The sequence below is a fragment of the Oculina patagonica genome, unplaced genomic scaffold, assembly GCF_052425735.1.
Source record: "Oculina patagonica isolate OP01 unplaced genomic scaffold, crgOcupat unplaced8, whole genome shotgun sequence".
NCBI classification, from domain to species: Eukaryota; Metazoa; Cnidaria; class Anthozoa; order Scleractinia; family Oculinidae; genus Oculina; species Oculina patagonica.
In genome coordinates, this window is record NW_027558690.1 from 92735 (window position 1) to 110000 (window position 17266).

The 17266-nt window shown below is 39.5% G+C and overlaps 2 protein-coding genes and 1 pseudogene across 2 annotated transcripts in view; all 3 read right to left on the minus strand.

Moving 5' to 3' along the window:
• Positions 1-17266, minus strand: part of LOC144641270 (uncharacterized) — a 157509-nt gene that overhangs the window by 87099 nt on the left and 53144 nt on the right. The window contains exon 7 of the mRNA XM_078500301.1: positions 1541-1969. Coding sequence (XP_078356427.1) covers positions 1541-1969 — 429 coding nt within the window. The remainder of the gene's footprint in view (positions 1-1540; positions 1970-17266) is intronic.
• On the minus strand, positions 3811-6783 carry LOC144641265 (uncharacterized). Its single transcript, XM_078500297.1, has 2 exons — positions 5963-6783; positions 3811-4157 (listed from the first exon to the last, which is right to left on the minus strand). Exons 1-2 carry the CDS (start codon positions 6012-6014, stop codon positions 3811-3813), a joined length of 399 nt encoding a protein of 132 aa, XP_078356423.1. The 5' UTR covers positions 6015-6783.
• Positions 11145-12141, minus strand: LOC144641266 (rhodopsin, GQ-coupled-like; annotated as a pseudogene).

The following is a 17266-nucleotide window of genomic DNA, read 5'->3' on the forward strand; positions in this document are numbered from 1 at the left end:
AACATCTGGGAACCAGGCAATGGCGAATGAAATGTACTATAGATGAGTTTAGAACTCCCAAAGTAGCTGATTGTAGTTTGTGGTTCCTGTGCTAACTGTACTCATGGCTTTTGTATTCAACTTTTCAAATGTCACCCAGTATTGAGTAATTGTTAACTTCAGGATAAGAAGAATTGTCAGCAATGCTGACGTAGAGATAATCCACTCATTCCTCTGACCTCTCCGCACTTTCTGTAGAGGTAAAGCGGGTTTAGATTTCCGCAGAACAAAAGGACAACAAATCGAAATATAGGTTATTGTATATTAAAACATGAGGGCTAAGGGCGACTCCGGTATTTTAAATGGAAAACGTACCTGGAATTTCCATTATTTCCATTGAACTTACACCGCCTTTCTCTGTGAAGACCGGAGTCCGACAAGGCTGCATCCTATCACCTATGCTTTTTCTTTTGGTTATTGATTGGATAATGAAGACCACAACGGAAGGATCCAGGACGGGATTGCAATGGACCCTCTTCTCCCAACTGCACGATCTGGATTTTGCCGATGACCTCGCCCTACTTTCCCACAACCACAGACATGCGCAGGACAAAGTCAACTCATTGGCTACGACCGCAGAAATGACAGGTCTTAACATCAACAAGAGCAAGACCAAGACAATGCGCATAAACAGCACAAACCAAGCCCCAATCAAGCTGGACAATGAGGACATAGAGAATGTCGCCTCCTTTACCTACCTAGGAAGCGTGATAGCTGTTGATGGTGGAACCGAACGGGACGTGTTGGTGAGGATTGGCAAAGCCAGAACAGCCTTCCTTCTACTCAGACCTGTGTGGAGATCAAAGGAAATATCCCTGCGGACCAAGCTAAGGATCTTTAACACTTATGTTAAAACAGTACTGATGTATGGAGCTGAAACTTGGAGAGTAACGAAGAACATCACAGATAAAACCCAAGCCTTCGTCAACCGCTGCCTACGCTACATCCTTGGTGTAAGATGGCCAAACACCATCAGCAACGAAGATCTATGGGCAAGGACTCAGGAAGACAAGATGATGATTCAAATCAGAAGAAAGAAGTGGAAATGGATAGGACACACGCTAAGGAAACCACACAATAGCGTAACTAAACAGGCACTCTTCTGGAACCCTCAAGGAAAGAGAAATCGTGGAAGGCCAAAAAACAACTGGAGAAGATCAGCCGAACAAGAACTGCGGCAGATAGGTCTACGATGGACCCAAATTGAACACCAAGCCCAAGACAGAGAACAGTGGAAGAAAACTGTGGATGAGCTATGCTTCACTTAGGAGCCAAGGCTATATATATATTGAGTAATTGTTAACTTCAGGATAAGAAGAATTGTCAGCAATGCTGACGTAGAGATAATCCACTCATTCCTCTGACCTCTCCGCACTTTCTGTAGAGGTAAAGCGGGTTTAGATTTCCGCAGAACAAAAGGACAACAAATCGAAATATAGGTTATTGTATATTAAAACATGAGGGCTAAGGGCGACTCCGGTATTTTAAATGGAAAACGTACCTGGAATTTCCATTAAAGACAACTTGCATGCCAAGTAGTCATCTTCCAAGATAGTTGTTTCAAGCGTTATGGTCTCCATATCAAGCTCGTCCTTAACTTTTTCTGTAATGAGGCATTCCTCGGCTTTTGCATTCAAGTGACCAGAGCAATAATCATCCCACAGCCGTTCAAGAATCTCCAGGGTTCGGCACGTGACAGTTATTTTTATGCTTCCCTTGCCAAAGCTTACATTCATTAGCTGACGTACTCCTACTAAGTACACGTACATGTCATATAATCCTGTATCCGAAGACAGATCAAATTTCCCCACTGCCTCGACACCCTTCTTTTTCATATACCTCTTCACCTTTTTCCTTGCTTGTCGAGGATCTTGTTCTTCTGAGTTTCTGCTAATAGCACTAGCACAGCTTATCTTTAAAGACAATTTACCTAAAAAACAGCAACAAATAATTAAAATAAGCCTGTTGTTTCCTTGCGGGATAGGGACCACTCATTTTAATGCGGTGGGGAACTGGTGAGATTAAGGACGTTCGCGCCAAAATTTTCTACTCGATAGATTTCTTTAATTTTTTTGCTGCGGTCAGATAATAAGGTACTTGTCTCAGAAATGCAAAAAAAGTTGGGGTCACCGACTTTGTTTCAGAGAAAAAGCGTGTTGAAAACTACCCTGATTTCGAAAAATTGGCGCACGTTATTCAGCATGGTTTACAGGGTTTATAGTTAAAAATATCGAAGATGAGTAAACGGAGGCTAACGATCTTAGTCACATTTTGTAGAAGTGCGTCTGTTGCCTAAATAATTCCTAGTTTTGCCATCATTTTTGTAAAACTTAACCCTGAAAAACACATTTGAATCTGTCGTACGGCAAAAAGGAAAGCTCAAAAAGTGGAATTCAAACCGTCAGTGTGACAAAAAAATCAAACTTCCACTCTATAGATTTTTTTCATTTTCTCGGAAAACGAAGATATTAATTAACAAAAGTGATCCGTTAAGAAAAAAGTAGGGGTCACCGACCATTTTAGAGAGCAAATTTCAAGCGAAGCTAGCGGAATGGCAACTCACCCTATATGTTCTTAGAAATTTTACTCAGCGCGCGCGCTCAATGCATGGCGTGGCGTGGCGTTGCAACATTAATTACGTGCTCAGTAGGGATGCGCATAAACAATTAGCGCGAACGTTCTTAATGGAGTGGGGCATGGCCAAAAATATATAAAACATTACTTTTTACAACATAAAAAAAATCAACTACATACAATTATAACAGCATAAGTCACAACATGATCAAACTGGACTATCATTTGATATAATTACGACAAAACCGCAAAATAAAAATCCTCAGCTGTTATACACATACCTCGTTCAGGATTTGGTTTCAACCTTTTCTGTTTCAGACCACTTCTTACTCGACTTGAATCTTCTTGGTCTTTGCTTGAAGCTCCAATCTTAAATGTAGCTGCAGTAGCAGGCGGGACTTTTCTTGTCTCTTTTTCTTCTGGTTCTGGACCAGCAGGCAGCTGAATGGCAAAAGTTCCTATAAAGATACGCAACGATGACTCAAAAGAGATGCATTAGAAGCTATTAGAGGGAGCCATGATCGGTCTCACATACTTGTTATGTTGTGGGCCCGATTTAAGTATACAACTAACACTAAGGGAAAAGCCAGCCTTTTTGAAAGAGGGTCCCATCACGTCCGAATTCAGTCACTCAAGAAGAGCTGTTACACACGAGCTTAGGAATGTATGTCACATTAAAGAAGGTCAAATTTCTTGAACAACCTAGTGATTCTCATTTTATCTCTAAACGCATTTCTTGAATATCCTATATTAACAATTCTGTCCTCAATCCACATCATTTGCAATATTTGAAACTTGAAAACGGGGGACACCCGTGTTCGTTTGCTTTGCTGTGAGAGTCAAGTGTACATGTACAGCTGCCCAAGAACACTTGGGTAGTAAAAACTACACTTGGACATTGCCAGTGCTTGAACCCAGACTGCGCTTTGCTGAGTCCAGCGCACTAACCGTTAATTTAACATTGTAGAAAATAACCTGGGACTCGGCCCATATGAAAAGGAAGGGGATGCTCATCAGAAAATTTATATTAAACCCCTTAAGGCTTAAGCTTTTTTGTGGACCCTTGAAATCTGATATGCATTTTTTATTTATGCCTGATCAGTCTAGACCGCCAACATGGGAGCGTCACAATCCTAAGTGTTTGACGATATTGGCATTCTAGTGGGTGTCTGGAACACCCTGTGAGAATTTAAACCTCTAAGTGAGGCAATGAGCATCCCAGTCCCAATAATATGGAAGTCCCCTCCTTGGGGACATGACATAATTACCATGAATGTAACAAAACTGCTCTGCCAAGTCTTGGCGCTGTACACGTTTGTGTTGTAATGCATCACGCAAGGCCTGGTATGTCGCAGCAGAACCTTTGTCTTGTTTCCAATGCCTTAACATGTGATATCCCTTTTCAGACAATTGGTCATGAGCTTCATGTATTTCTTGTAGCTTTGGATCATCGATGTCTAGCCGACGCCCAAGCTTTTTCCACTTTCCTTCAATTTTTTCACCCAAGTCTTCCAATTCGTCATATGTGGGTGTGCCTTGTTTTACTACAAGGAGAAATAATTATATGTTTAAGTTAATTAAGGTAGTTCAGAGTAATTTAGGGCTTCCCATTTTTGGTATATTCTGACTATCACAACTACCCCAGTAAGTCAAAATAATGTACTAATGTTGTCTTCCAAAGCAAACAACTTTAAAACTTCTTGGTGAACATTTCTTTTATTTAATATTACTATATACATTTCATCAAGTTGACAAAATACACATTTATTCCAATTTAAAAAAAATCTGTCAGGGGGGGGGGGGGGGGAACTATGTTATACACACAATATGGGTTTGTGCCACTGCATGCGGTCCCATTTTTGTCCTTCTAGAGCTGTGTTCACACTAGGCCGAAACATGATTAGTCTGATCACGAATGAAACATGTTTCGTTATGAAAAGTGTTCACATCAGGCACTGCATTGCGTGAATCATGATTGAACCATGATTATTCTGATAATGATTGAAACAAAGCATGCAGGGAAGGAAGAAAAGAAAAACAACATGCCAAGAAAGTACATATCACCAATGTTAGCAAAAATAAAGCTTGAATTCTTCGGCTTCTAGCATCCTTACTTCATTTTATTTTCTTCAACGCCGAGATGCCGCCAATAATAGAAAAAATAGAGGAACAACTAGACACAAATCAACAACAAGGGCTGTCATGAACTAATTTAAATTTGAAATTATTCAAAAGCTAATCAGAACTAACTATAGTTAACTGCATTGGTGTGACCGCAAAGACGACCGAAAGCACTAACTATAGTTAGGTATGACGTCACGTAACTTGAGACTAACTATAGTTAAACTTTAGTTACGTTACGTTACGTTACGACGGCGGATACAAGCACACAGCATTGCAATACAAAAACAAACTTCACAAAAAATTCTTCTTTTACCGAAGATAGCGCAAATACTGACAATACTGTCTGCTTACTAAACGCTTGAAAGCCCTGTTCCATCGAAGGGCTTGAAAATACATAGAAAGACAAAGATTTCATTGAAGTTTTATTGTAATTTCGAGCTATATTTTTCGGTAAAAAATGTACAAGATTTATGCAAGAACCGTAAAACCGCATAAATTACACACCAGATATTAAACGACGCGTGTTTGAAACTGACACCTAATGTGAACAATGCAACAACAAGCATGTTTAGGTGAAACATGTTTCGTTGAAACATGTTAATTCTAAACATGTTTCGGGTTAAATGTGAACATAGCTTAGGTCTATCATGGGGTTCCAAGTTTCGCCTTTTGGGCTGAGATAGATTCACTGAATGGGAAAAAATTATGTCAAATTTTAATACATCTTTCTGTTTATCTAAAGCTGTGTTCACACTAGGCCGAAACATGATTATTCTGATCACGAATGAAACATGTTTCGTTATGAAAAGTGTTCACATCAGGCAATGCATTGCGTGAATCATGATTGAAACATGATTCATACTGAACATGTTTGAAACAACCTCACGAGGTAGTTTCAATCATGATCAAAGTAAACACGTTGAAAATTGCGCAAGTCTGGAGGGGAGACAAGTGCCCAAAAGCTCCAAAATTGGGCCTAATATGATACCAAATGTTTATTTAAAACGTGGGCTGATGAAGCGATACAACTTTAATTATCGGCGATGGGTAGAAAGCAGAATATATGGCAGAACGTCACAACGAAAGTTACAAGCACAAAGCATCGCAATGCAAAACCAAAATTCACAAACAATTCTTCTTGTAACGATGCCAATACTGTCTCCTTGCTAATCCCCAGCCTATGCCCGGGTTACCTCCCCCCCCCCCCCCCCACCCCCTTACTTACTTGATGCGGGTTGTTGCTTGCAAGAGGCAGACACATCAGAAAATTCCTCCATCTGTAAAGTTCAAAACTCCAACTGCAGTTGCTTCATCGTCAACGATAGTCAAAATAATAGCTCCATGGGTCTTGCGATTGGAAATGCCAAGAACTTCTGCATCTTTCAGGAAATACTGTCCAAGTTCTTGCGTTATCTTGAAAGGTTTCACATGAAATAACTCTTTGCTGTTGTCATCAAAAACATGACAGAAATGCACTTTTCTCACAAATAGTAGACAGCAAATTTACTGAGGTCTGATGTCTGATCGTAAATAAACTACGAAACCGGAAGATCGATAAACCTTGAAAACACCTCTTAACTTCTTAGCAACAGTTAAGAACTCCAGATCATTCAGTTTGAAATATTTCCTCGCTGAAAGGTTCTTGTCGCTAATCTTCACTAGTAACAACACAAATTTCGCTCTACTAAGATGTCAATAGTTTCTTCGACGCTCCCTGACTGTGTTCAGCTTGGTGATTTATGTAAATTCCTACCTGCAGTGATAACGATGATATGCAAATTAGTATCTCTGCAAACTAAGATATGCTAGATTTCGCGAGTAATAACCCATAGTTTCGCGAAGAAACAAGAGCCATATTTAGCGAGTATTAAATTTCGCGACTTTGAAAGGAAAGTATAATTGGAGTGTATTAACTTTTGCGATTTTTTTCTATTCTTCAATATGTGGCTTTGACCTCAGAACTGAAACAACATAATTAATATGATCGTCATCGTAAAAGAAGCAAACAAAACAAGCTAAACTTAACAAAGCATAAGGTATTCCACAGTTTAAATACCCGAAAGGTACATGTACGACTGCACAAGCGAGATTTTAAAAACTTAGCTGCAGAGGACAGATCTGACAGCTAGTGAAAATGGTGCAGTGGAAGATAACTGATAGACAAAATCGAACAAAAAACCTTCTAAAAATGAAGCTGAGACATGTTGGAATAACTGTAATAAAGCACATTGAATTTCATTATTTATTGATATTATACGGCATAAAATGTTGCGATTTTAATCTTCGCGAGTATTAAATTTCGCGATTTTGGAAAAAATCGCAAAAATCGCGAAATTTGGTACTCGCGAAATTAAGTGAGAGTAAGGTAGTAGTTTTCCATTTTTTTGAGCGGTATACCGTGAAATTTCCCTCGAGTGACTTGATTTTGTAGTTATGATTTTACTTTAACCATGAAATACAGTTAAACCTCTCTAATACGGACACTAAGGGACAAAGTAAAGTCTCCGTATTAGAGAGGTGTCCGTATTATAGAGGTCTCTACGTTGACGCCACTTTTATGAATCCAATGACAGCTTGAAGTGTTCAGTATCTAAAATGAGGCACACACATGTCTTTTAATAAACTGCATTTAAATTGATTAATATGAAGCACTGATTCACACTGTCTATAAGTAGAGTCACATGTAATGTACGCGAATCACTGTTTTCAAACGAAATTATCTACAACGCAATGCTGCATGTAAAAACTACCGGTCCTTTTGGACCGGTAGCGCGAAAATTCCTAGAAAATTTGCCTTACTTTCGTTTTCCTCCAAATTTGGAGAACAGGAAGCTGATATAATTAGCCAATTACAGGAGGATTTTGAGCCAAGACACTTGAATGTGCCTTACATGACCAATTTTTCCATGCGTGACACGTGTTTGTTTAAAAATTCCATCATGGTGGCCGAAGTGGAATGAAGTTAAAACAGCTTTTAAAAGGCGGTGAAGATGTTTTTGAGGAGGAAGTTGATCCAGAAGGTTTTTCAAGTCTCAAACAAAGTTATTTGGACAGTTAGCTTGAAATTCGAAGCGAAAAATTGAGGTAAATGATCTTTTATTTTCCTTCGCACATGTTTGTGTCTGTTCGCGATTTAAGCACATGTTCTGCAAAATGCGACAAAAAGCTGTTCGGATCGCCTTTTTTTATGTTTAGAAACTCGCCTTTATCATAAACAACTTGTCCTTTGTCGAATTTGGGAATGTAAAGCTCAATTTCTTTGATAATCACTCGTTTTGAAGGGATTATGCAGTCGTGAATAGCCGCACGTAACTTGAGCTCTGATAAGTCATTACCATGGAAACTGAAATGCGATCCTTCTGTTTACGTAAGGAAAAAAATAATAATTAATTCCCTGTTTGAAATTTTTTCATCCGGTTTTCAGGAGCAATTTTGTCTTAGAACACGGAAAATGATTACTTGGACCTTAAAATTTACCCAGCGGAGCGTTTTTGCACTATTTCAGTTTTGCCTAAATTTTGTGACTTATTTTTACTGATTTTTTGTGATTCAAAATTTTTTTTGAACCGTTTTAAGTATGCATGAAGGAGTTTATATTTTTCCTAGAAAGCATATTTTGTGCCCTTTCAAATGAGATATTGGAGATTTTATAGCTGTAAATACTTTTGGAGTTATTAAATAAAACGTGCGACATGGTCAATTTTGTATTATTTTTGTTGTGACAACAATGAGTTAAGCACAACTCTGAAAACGTCAACGTGAATTAAGCGTTGTTTACAGTTGTTACGGGAAATTCTATTACATACACAAACTATCTTCACCTAATCGCCGGTGTGTCCGTAATAAAGAGGATAAGTTTATATGAATTTGCTCCTTGGGGCCGAGATTTAGTGTCCGTTGTCCGTATTAAAGAGGTCCGTATTATAGTGTTTTTTTAAAGAAAATATATAAGAATTTCGTCGAGACATCGGAGATTGTCCGTGATAGGGGGTTGTCCGTAAGGAGAGATTCGACTGTAGTTACTACTTCAAGCCTTAATTTTTTTCAGGCTTGCTTTTCTCAACTGCTTAAGTTGAGTACATTACTGCGATGATCTTTCATTTGCTTAAAACTAAGTATTCTATTAGACACTATTTCCACTATTTTTGTCACGTGTCCGGTTTAGATTTCACCTTCTGCTTGTCGAGCATCAGAGTATGGCATAAACAAGTTGATCTTGTGGTGGTAAACATTGTGCTGACGAGCCCCAATATAAAGGGCCGCCGACGGGATAGCTCAGTGGTAGAGCGCCGGACTGTCGTGCGGGAGGTCTCGGGTTCGACTCCCAGACCGGACCAACACTCAGGGTCTTAAAATAACTGAGGAGAATGTGCTTCCTTTGTAATTACATCTGGTTAGACATTCTAGTCTTTTCGGATAAGGACGATAAACCGTAAGCCCCGTCTCCTGCATCTTCAGTGTTATAATCAGCAGGGGACGTTAAAGAACCCACACACTCATCGCAAAGAGTAGGGCATGAAGTTCCCGGGGTTGTGGTCTGTTCTATTCCATGGGTTGGGTGGTGGGGTGAGATCATACACATGGACGGATAGCGGCTGCTATAGGCGCCTTATATGCTGATGTCCGGTCTCATCCCATAGATTCGAATTGTAAAGCGCATTGATCACGAGCTTTGTAAATGCGCTATATATAAGCACCCATATCATCATATCAAGGGCGAAACAGCAGCTGTCCACGGTTGCAATCCTGCTCTATCAACACTAGTTGTGTACTGTTGGTGTCTCGCAAACTCTACCTGACTTTTTTGAACGTAGTATGAGGGTCTGGATGGGGGTGCTGGATTGTCAGTTATCAGTTAAATTTTCGGCGATTTCTCAGCTATCAGTAAATTTTTCAGGTGTCACATCTCAGCCAACAGTTAAAAAAACTTCAGGCTGAGCTCTTTGACGCCACGCATACATTACCAGCGCCAAGATGGCGGCGTTCAGTTGTCGAGTTTTGGGAAAGATTTCGTAGGGTTATAGCGAACGATGGAGGCTGAAATTTTGGAGAATGACATATCTTTGTGTAAACTTTTTATTGGCGTAAAGAAAATAAATGGCCATTCTAGAGTGAACTTCTCCTTTAAAACCATCTTGCCAGGCCGTAAACCTCTCGACAGTCAAGAGAGCTTTTGTGTACAGGAGGATTATGGGAACGAATTGACCAATTCCCACACCCAATACCTATTTCTTCTCTCTTCCGCGCGCCCTTTGTAGGGGTTGAACCCAGGCGGGAGAAGAGAGACTCTCTCTTCTCCCGCCTGGGTTCAACCAAGAACAATAGATTTCTTTTATTTTACATACACTCTTTTGTACATAAGTATTGCCATTTGTAGTATAATAAAAATTCTCTTACTTTGATTCAGAAAAAATGTTTTGCAATGATTCGTTTCTTTTTCTTATTTTTATTCATCAAATTTTTCAGTGGCATGAAACAACAACGGAAAATCCCTTCCCAAGCATCCAAAATCTTGTTATTATACAATGATGTCAAGAAAAAATAACGGGCCATTTTCTCTCGACTTATGAATAATTTACCCTTTAATCTCCCGTCACATTAAACCTCCCACATCTCCCCCAAATAATCCCATAAGGCCTTGCGCGTCTTCTCTCGACCTAGGCAATCACTGTTCTTCAAGAAGCAAGCTATTCTCACTGGGAGCCCTCAAGCACAAATGCCCTTAATTCCTTTGGGATATCGCTTGTTTACTTCCCTGCTTCTGTATTTACTCTACGGATTCTACTGTGCATAATTTTTGGCTAGTTCAGTATGAATAGGCCTGTTTTATCATGTTTTCCCTCTCTTCGCTTAAACGGACGCAAGACATGAGATCGTCGCCCCACCCTCCTCCCCGCAGCGATAGCTTACCTTTGCGCCTTACGGCTCCCGCTTCTTTCCGCCTCTGGGCTCGCCTCTTCCCATATCTTATCCCAACCTGGGGCGTTTGGGAGTGGGGGCTCCCAGTGGGAATTTATTACTATTTTCTTGATCGTTTTCTCTTGATTGTTGAAATTAAAGTTATCAATATGAATTTGCTTTGGTTTTGCGTTCAATAAAGTGGTTAAAAATAAACGTGTTTAACATGCTATAAAACACGGAGGTAGGGCTACAGGAAAGTGTTTTAAAACCTTAGCAAAGTTTTGTATCGAAGATAAGGTACTGTCGTCTTTATTTGTTCCACTTCTTCGCTCTGCCCAGTACTTATGTTTGTGCTTATTCTTAGTATAGTGAATAAAAAGCCTTAATGGGTTTTGATCCCCGTTTATTTCATTATAAAGCTCCAGCTTCTCTAGTCAGACCGTTTAGTTTTGACTAACAATCAATGCGAGTATTTAAAAATACTCGCATTGATTGTCCCGTAGAATTCAGAAACCAAATGAAATTGAAACAGATTCAATAGCAGCTTGTGTCCTCTTTGTTTCCGTCAGTGAATAACTGTTGCAGCAAAAGACCTGGTATAAACCTTTGGCCGTCTATTTATTTTACAACAACGAAAAGGCAGCAACTTGACAACTTCTTGTCGAAATCTTGGACAGCGAATAATGAGTAAATCACAGGATTGGCTGTTGAACCGGCCATAGCAAGTAAGATAGAACATAACTCGAACTTCCAGGAATTTTCGCTTTTCACAAATTGTATAACGATAAGTCTTCCGAATGTAGGAGTCCATGTAACTATGAATATAACAGTAACAATAATAAAAAGTTTTGTCAATTTGCGTCGCGACTGTAAAAGAGCAAGATTTGTCGCTCTGTTGGCTTCCGTGTTGAACCACACGTGATAAATAACCCGCGAATAACAGAAAAAGAAAATCATCACAGCACTCGGTAAAACAAGACCAAATGTGAAGAGCACAAAAGAGTAACTCATGTTAAGAGCTTCAAACCAGACGGGCGTTTTAGTTGTTACATTCATCATGGCGTTTTTCCAGGCATACTCTTTACTTAGAGCGGCGATAGGATATCCCGGCGCGCTCAAAACGCCAGTGAGGATCCATATTGCGAGAAGAACTTTGCACATAAGCGATTTCACCGCTCTTGTCAAGTGCACAAATGGTTTCAGAATCGCAAAATATCTCTCAACCGCCAGAGCAACTAAAATGAAAATGGAAGCCAAAGCGTGGCAAATGAATTCAGCGAACGAATAAGCAGGCTGAACAGACTGGTTTGAGAGTAGGAAAATGTCGACGAAAGTAAGAACGGCGAAAGCCAAATCCGACGAAGCGAGGTTGGCGAGAAGGTATATGTTGGCATTGTGTAGTTTCTTGTTTTTCTTTATAACCAAAATGACGAGAACGTTGCCAACAACATTGCAAATGAGAATTGCAATGGAAACGACAGTTATGACTGAAACGAAATCCATTTTCAAGCAGAAAAATAAGAATTTTCGCGCAACCCTGGGAGACCGTCTGCTTTGCCAACAACGAATTAACAAGGGCGTGCTAAAGAACTGAAGCTCGCAAATTCTCGCACTTCTTATGGCAGAAAATTAAAGTTGGCGCACTATATGTACTGATCATTACGTGTAAAACTTAACAGTTTTATTTATTAAGGTAAGAGTTTATTGTATTAGCGAGAGATACCCTGGTTAAGCTGAGCAAACCTACATAGTGCGTCACTTAAATGATGACCTTTAATTTCAGTTTTGATTGGTCTACTTATATCAACATGCTTTCCATAGATCATGACAGATAGAACTAACGAACGTCAAGGGCATTGTATTTTAACAAAAGGATCTATTTTTATGAGGATGGGTTATTGTAACCAGTCACGCAGTTATTTTTACGCGGAAAGATTGGGAAAGGGTACTGTCGAGATGAAGTAGTTGAGATGACATTTATAAAAGAAATTTGAAGTGATAAAATTTGGAGACTGCTAACAATTTCTGTAGAGAACGGAAAATAAAATGCTGAGCTTACGTCTCTTGCATGAAATAAATCAAATTAGACTCTAGTGAAAACTTGATACATGGATTAAATTGATATTAAAATATGCCACAAGAAAAACGTTTTCGTTCAACGCATGAAGAGGTTTCGAACATAAGACATAAACAGAACAAACCGCATTCAAAGTAGAAATTTAAAGGCGAGATGTTGCATTTTACTGATTTTTTGCCCGTAGACATTTTTAGCAGGTTTAGTTTGCTTGGACGGTAATAGGCGTATGCGTAAAACTGGACTGAGATTGGCCTGAAGTAAGGGCCTGTTTACATGATTCCGGAATGACTTTCATTCCGGAACGAGTTCGTTCTGCATTCACATGACAGAGTCGACCACTGCAACCAAAGGCATTTTCACGTGCGCGGTTTTCGCGCGAGTTCGAAACAAGGTGGCGCATGTTTCACGCGAGGTCAAAACAAGATGGCGCATGTTTCGCGCAAACATTTTTTTGTACTCATTAATGGCCCTATCTGCAAATTTAACGAGCACTTTGATCATAGAGCTGCTTCTTTGGGCTAAACAATAAATGCTATTACGTTTTTTCGCTCTGAAGTCAAACTGTGGCCTCCGTATGCGGTTTCATAAGATGCGATTTCATCTCGGAACGAAATTCGTTCTGTGTTCACATGATACCAGAATGAAATGTCATTCCAGAACGAAAATTTCATTCCGGAATGAAAACCGGAATGAACTCATTCTGGAATGACTTGACTTTCGTCTCGGTATCATGTAAACAGATACAGAGAAATGTATGGGGATGGAATGAACTCGTTCCGGAATCATGTAAACAGGCCCTAAGCTGAAACAAAATGGTTCCCGGAGCTACCCACTGTTTCTTCAGCCAACTGAGTCATCACAACTTTATGAGAAGTGGTCGAACAGAAAGCCATAAATGTATAATGGTCTTTGCTTCAGTTCTAATTTTTGCTTTTCTTTGCTACTAACTGATAGCTATGAGAAGTTTTAACCATAAGCAAAGTTATCACTCTGACCAAACACAAAGGTAACAGACATTCCAGTGATGAATCAATCAAGGTCCAAGATTCATACCATTAAGCCTGGTCACATGTGCGACGTAAACGCAAACGCAAGCGACGTTCACACGGCGAACGCAAACACGAGGAACAAAAGATACGCAGTCGTAGTTGAATTTTTTTCCAAGATGGCGGCCGTCAGGGTAAATGCTTGATTTGCGTTAAGCCTAGTTCACACGTGCGACGCAAAAGCGAACGCAAGGAAACACATACGTGTGAACTACCGTAACCCAAATGCAAATGCAAACGTAAGCCATTCCTTGCTCTTGCATTTGCGTTTGGCTAGTTCTCACGTGTTTTCACTTGCGTTTGCGTCGCACTTGTGAACCAGGCTTTAGGTCACTGCGCCTTCCCTGCGAGAATCGTGTACACAAGTGGAAATAGAGACTACACTGCTCTGGGAGAAAGCGTGATTTTATTGCAACTGAAAATACACGGAACTTTTTAAAACCTAGAAGTGTTAGCTAATTCTTTTTTTTTAAAGGACGACTACCACCCTTGTCAGTATGCCAGTCACCCGCGATTTTTTTAGCCAGTTCCAGGCTCTTGTGAGAAAGCGCGGCTGAGTGCGAAGAAGAAAAAGCGCAGCGAGCAAAGGAAAAAAACGCGGTCCTTTTCTACCTTCAATCGCTTCGTTCGCCCCACTGACCACCTGCTTTTTCGCCCCACCGACCAAGGATTTTTTCACCTTTTTCACAGCGATTTCAGATGCATCACGTGGTATGTAACATTATCGACTATTTTGTATCAGGCGGTAAAAAGCATTCGTCTGCTAACGACAGAGTGATTTTATTTAACCAGTGAAAAAGCATCTTAAAATTAGTGCCGAATAGTCAAAAGTAAACTAAAGAAAACAATGAAATTAGTGTCTAATAGTATCTATTTGAGTAGTAAATAGTTCACGGTTGGAGTAAAATCACTCTACAACGTTAGCGTACCTTGCGTTTGCGAGCTGACTGAACTGAATAATAATAACTTAATTAAGACGGTTCGGTTACAATCCGTTTTGGAGTATTGACGACAGATTTTTACTAATAAGATACTTAATGGCGAGAAAAACCATGCAAATCTATGTGATATTGGGAAGAAAGCTTGACCAGTTTACCGAATCACGTGATGTAAAATCGGTTGATCACGTGGTACAGCCAAGCGTACCACGTGATGAATTTTCACTCATCGTAAAGAGGATGAAAAACAACATAAACAACAGGAATACTGTCATTTTTTTAAAACAGTTAACATATTTGACAACTACTTAACGAGGAGAAATGCAATGTTAGGACGGACCATTATTTTCCTCTGAAAACTTATTAAATTTATGCATCTCTGCAAACATTTTCTTTTCGAAATGGAAACTATTTTTTTTACACATATCGTGTTTGCAAGCAATTCAGTATTTTGTCTTTTTAGGTCCTGCAAACAACTTTTTTTTCAATATTTTCCATACCACCCCTTTCCAGGAAAATAATAGTCCGTCCCTTATTACCCGGTATTTGAAACAGTCCTTTAAGTCCTGATATTAACAAATAAAAATAGCTTAAACTATACATTTGTCTGCTTGACAAGCGTTCTAAACAATAAAATACAATACAATACTTTAGTTAGCGTGGTCAGAACACTATGTCACTATGTCAATTAAATTCTCCTTCTTAATTAGTGTTCTCGTCTTCCAAAATGCTTTATAACAAGCTAGTTTTTTCCGTGCGCTCGTTAGCGAAAATAGCTTTTTCGCCTCACAAACTGAATAAAATAAACGCCACTATATTGTAAAACTGTACAAAGGGGTTATGGCGAGTTTGTCACATCAATCGCGTCATAATTTGACGCCTTTTGTTAACGTTCTCACAGTATCTTTCTAACTACTCCTGATCAACAATAACAGTGCCATACACATGCCACCCTTGTACAGGAACGCGCTTTACGGGCGGGAGCTAATCTACCTGGATGATAGTGTAGAATGCTTTTTATTATTCAACTGAAGCGCGCGCTGCCCATATACACTGTATGGTCAAAATGTTATTGATATCTGTCATCCGTACATAGCATATATCCTGCGTTATAACCCACTTATTAATTTTTGCGCGCACTCATTGGACAAAACACATCACGTGGTACAAAATCGGACGACGGGTATCAGCGAATATACCCCGTCCGATTTGATATCCGTCGCCCGATTTTGTAGGCAGCACAAAACTAACGAATGAAGTCACCTTATACTCAATTCTAACTTTAAATGAAATCACCGAGTTAGAAAGTCACGTAAACGAATCAACGTACATTTGTTTCAACCACAGTTACGCCGGGTTTATTACGTAGGTTTTCCTATAATTTACTGGCGATAAAACGCGTTGTAGAAATTAATCGGAGGGTTATAAAATAAATAAACCCCTTTCTGGCTTGCTGGTATATTGGAGGATAATGCCCTTGGCTGAAAGATTGTCCTCAAAATTTCACAGTTGCCCTCGAAGCTTCGCTTCTCGGCCAAATGTTCATTTTTCGACAATCTTTCAGCCTCGGGCATTATCCTCTAATATACCAGCCGCCTGAAGTGGTTTATTTGCTAAATATACGTAGGTTGCGAAAATTCGTCCAAAGTCTTGTTACGAGCTGCATAATTATACTTTTCTATTTGCAAAATGTGTTTTGTTGACAATTTGTTGAATAATAAAACAAATATCCTGCTCAATCTTGCGGAATATCGTCTGGTTTTAGCCAACTCGGCCTACGGCCTCGTCGGCTAAGTATCAGGCGATATTCCGCGCGATTTCGCAGGATAATTGTTAAATAATTATCCAGGTAGAGTACAAATAACACGCGAGACCAATACAAATCATACCGCAGGGTATTTGTATTGTACGAAACAGGTATTTCCAATATTCTTAAAGCCTCTTGGCGATATGCAGCGTCAATGCTTTAACATGCTTTAAAATAAGGTTAGTGAGTAGTCAATAACATAGAAGTAGGATATTTATAATAGTAAGCGCTTGTTTTCTGTTGTCTGTCTGTTATTCTTCAAGGTTTTTCAAAGTGATCAGACATTTGTCCTTTAAGATACGTGTGAAAGTTTGTTAGTCCTCCAAGAGAAGAAAGATCACACTCTTTCTTTGCCTCGTCTTCTCTCCCTTCCATATACCTCTTCACCTGTCCCCTTGAGAAATTAAAACAGTCCCTTGAGATTTAACAAGTAAGAGAGTGCCTCCATTGTCCACTACTCTTACTATTTTACTTTAAGCAAAGTAGGCGAAAAAACGACGGAGTGTTTTTTTTTTCTCGGAACTATCGGTGGGGGCCTGGTTGTTCAAAGGGTGGATAACGCTATCGGATAAATCACTATCTAGTGGATAAGTGTTAACAAAACAAGGCACGCTATCCAGTGGATAAAGATTTATCCGGTGGATAGCGTTATCCATCCTTTGAACAACCGGGTCATGATGGTTGCCCCTTGGAAATTTGATATTCTTTAAACTAGCATATTAGCCCTCGAGCTAAAAACCTTCAACAAGATATGTATTAA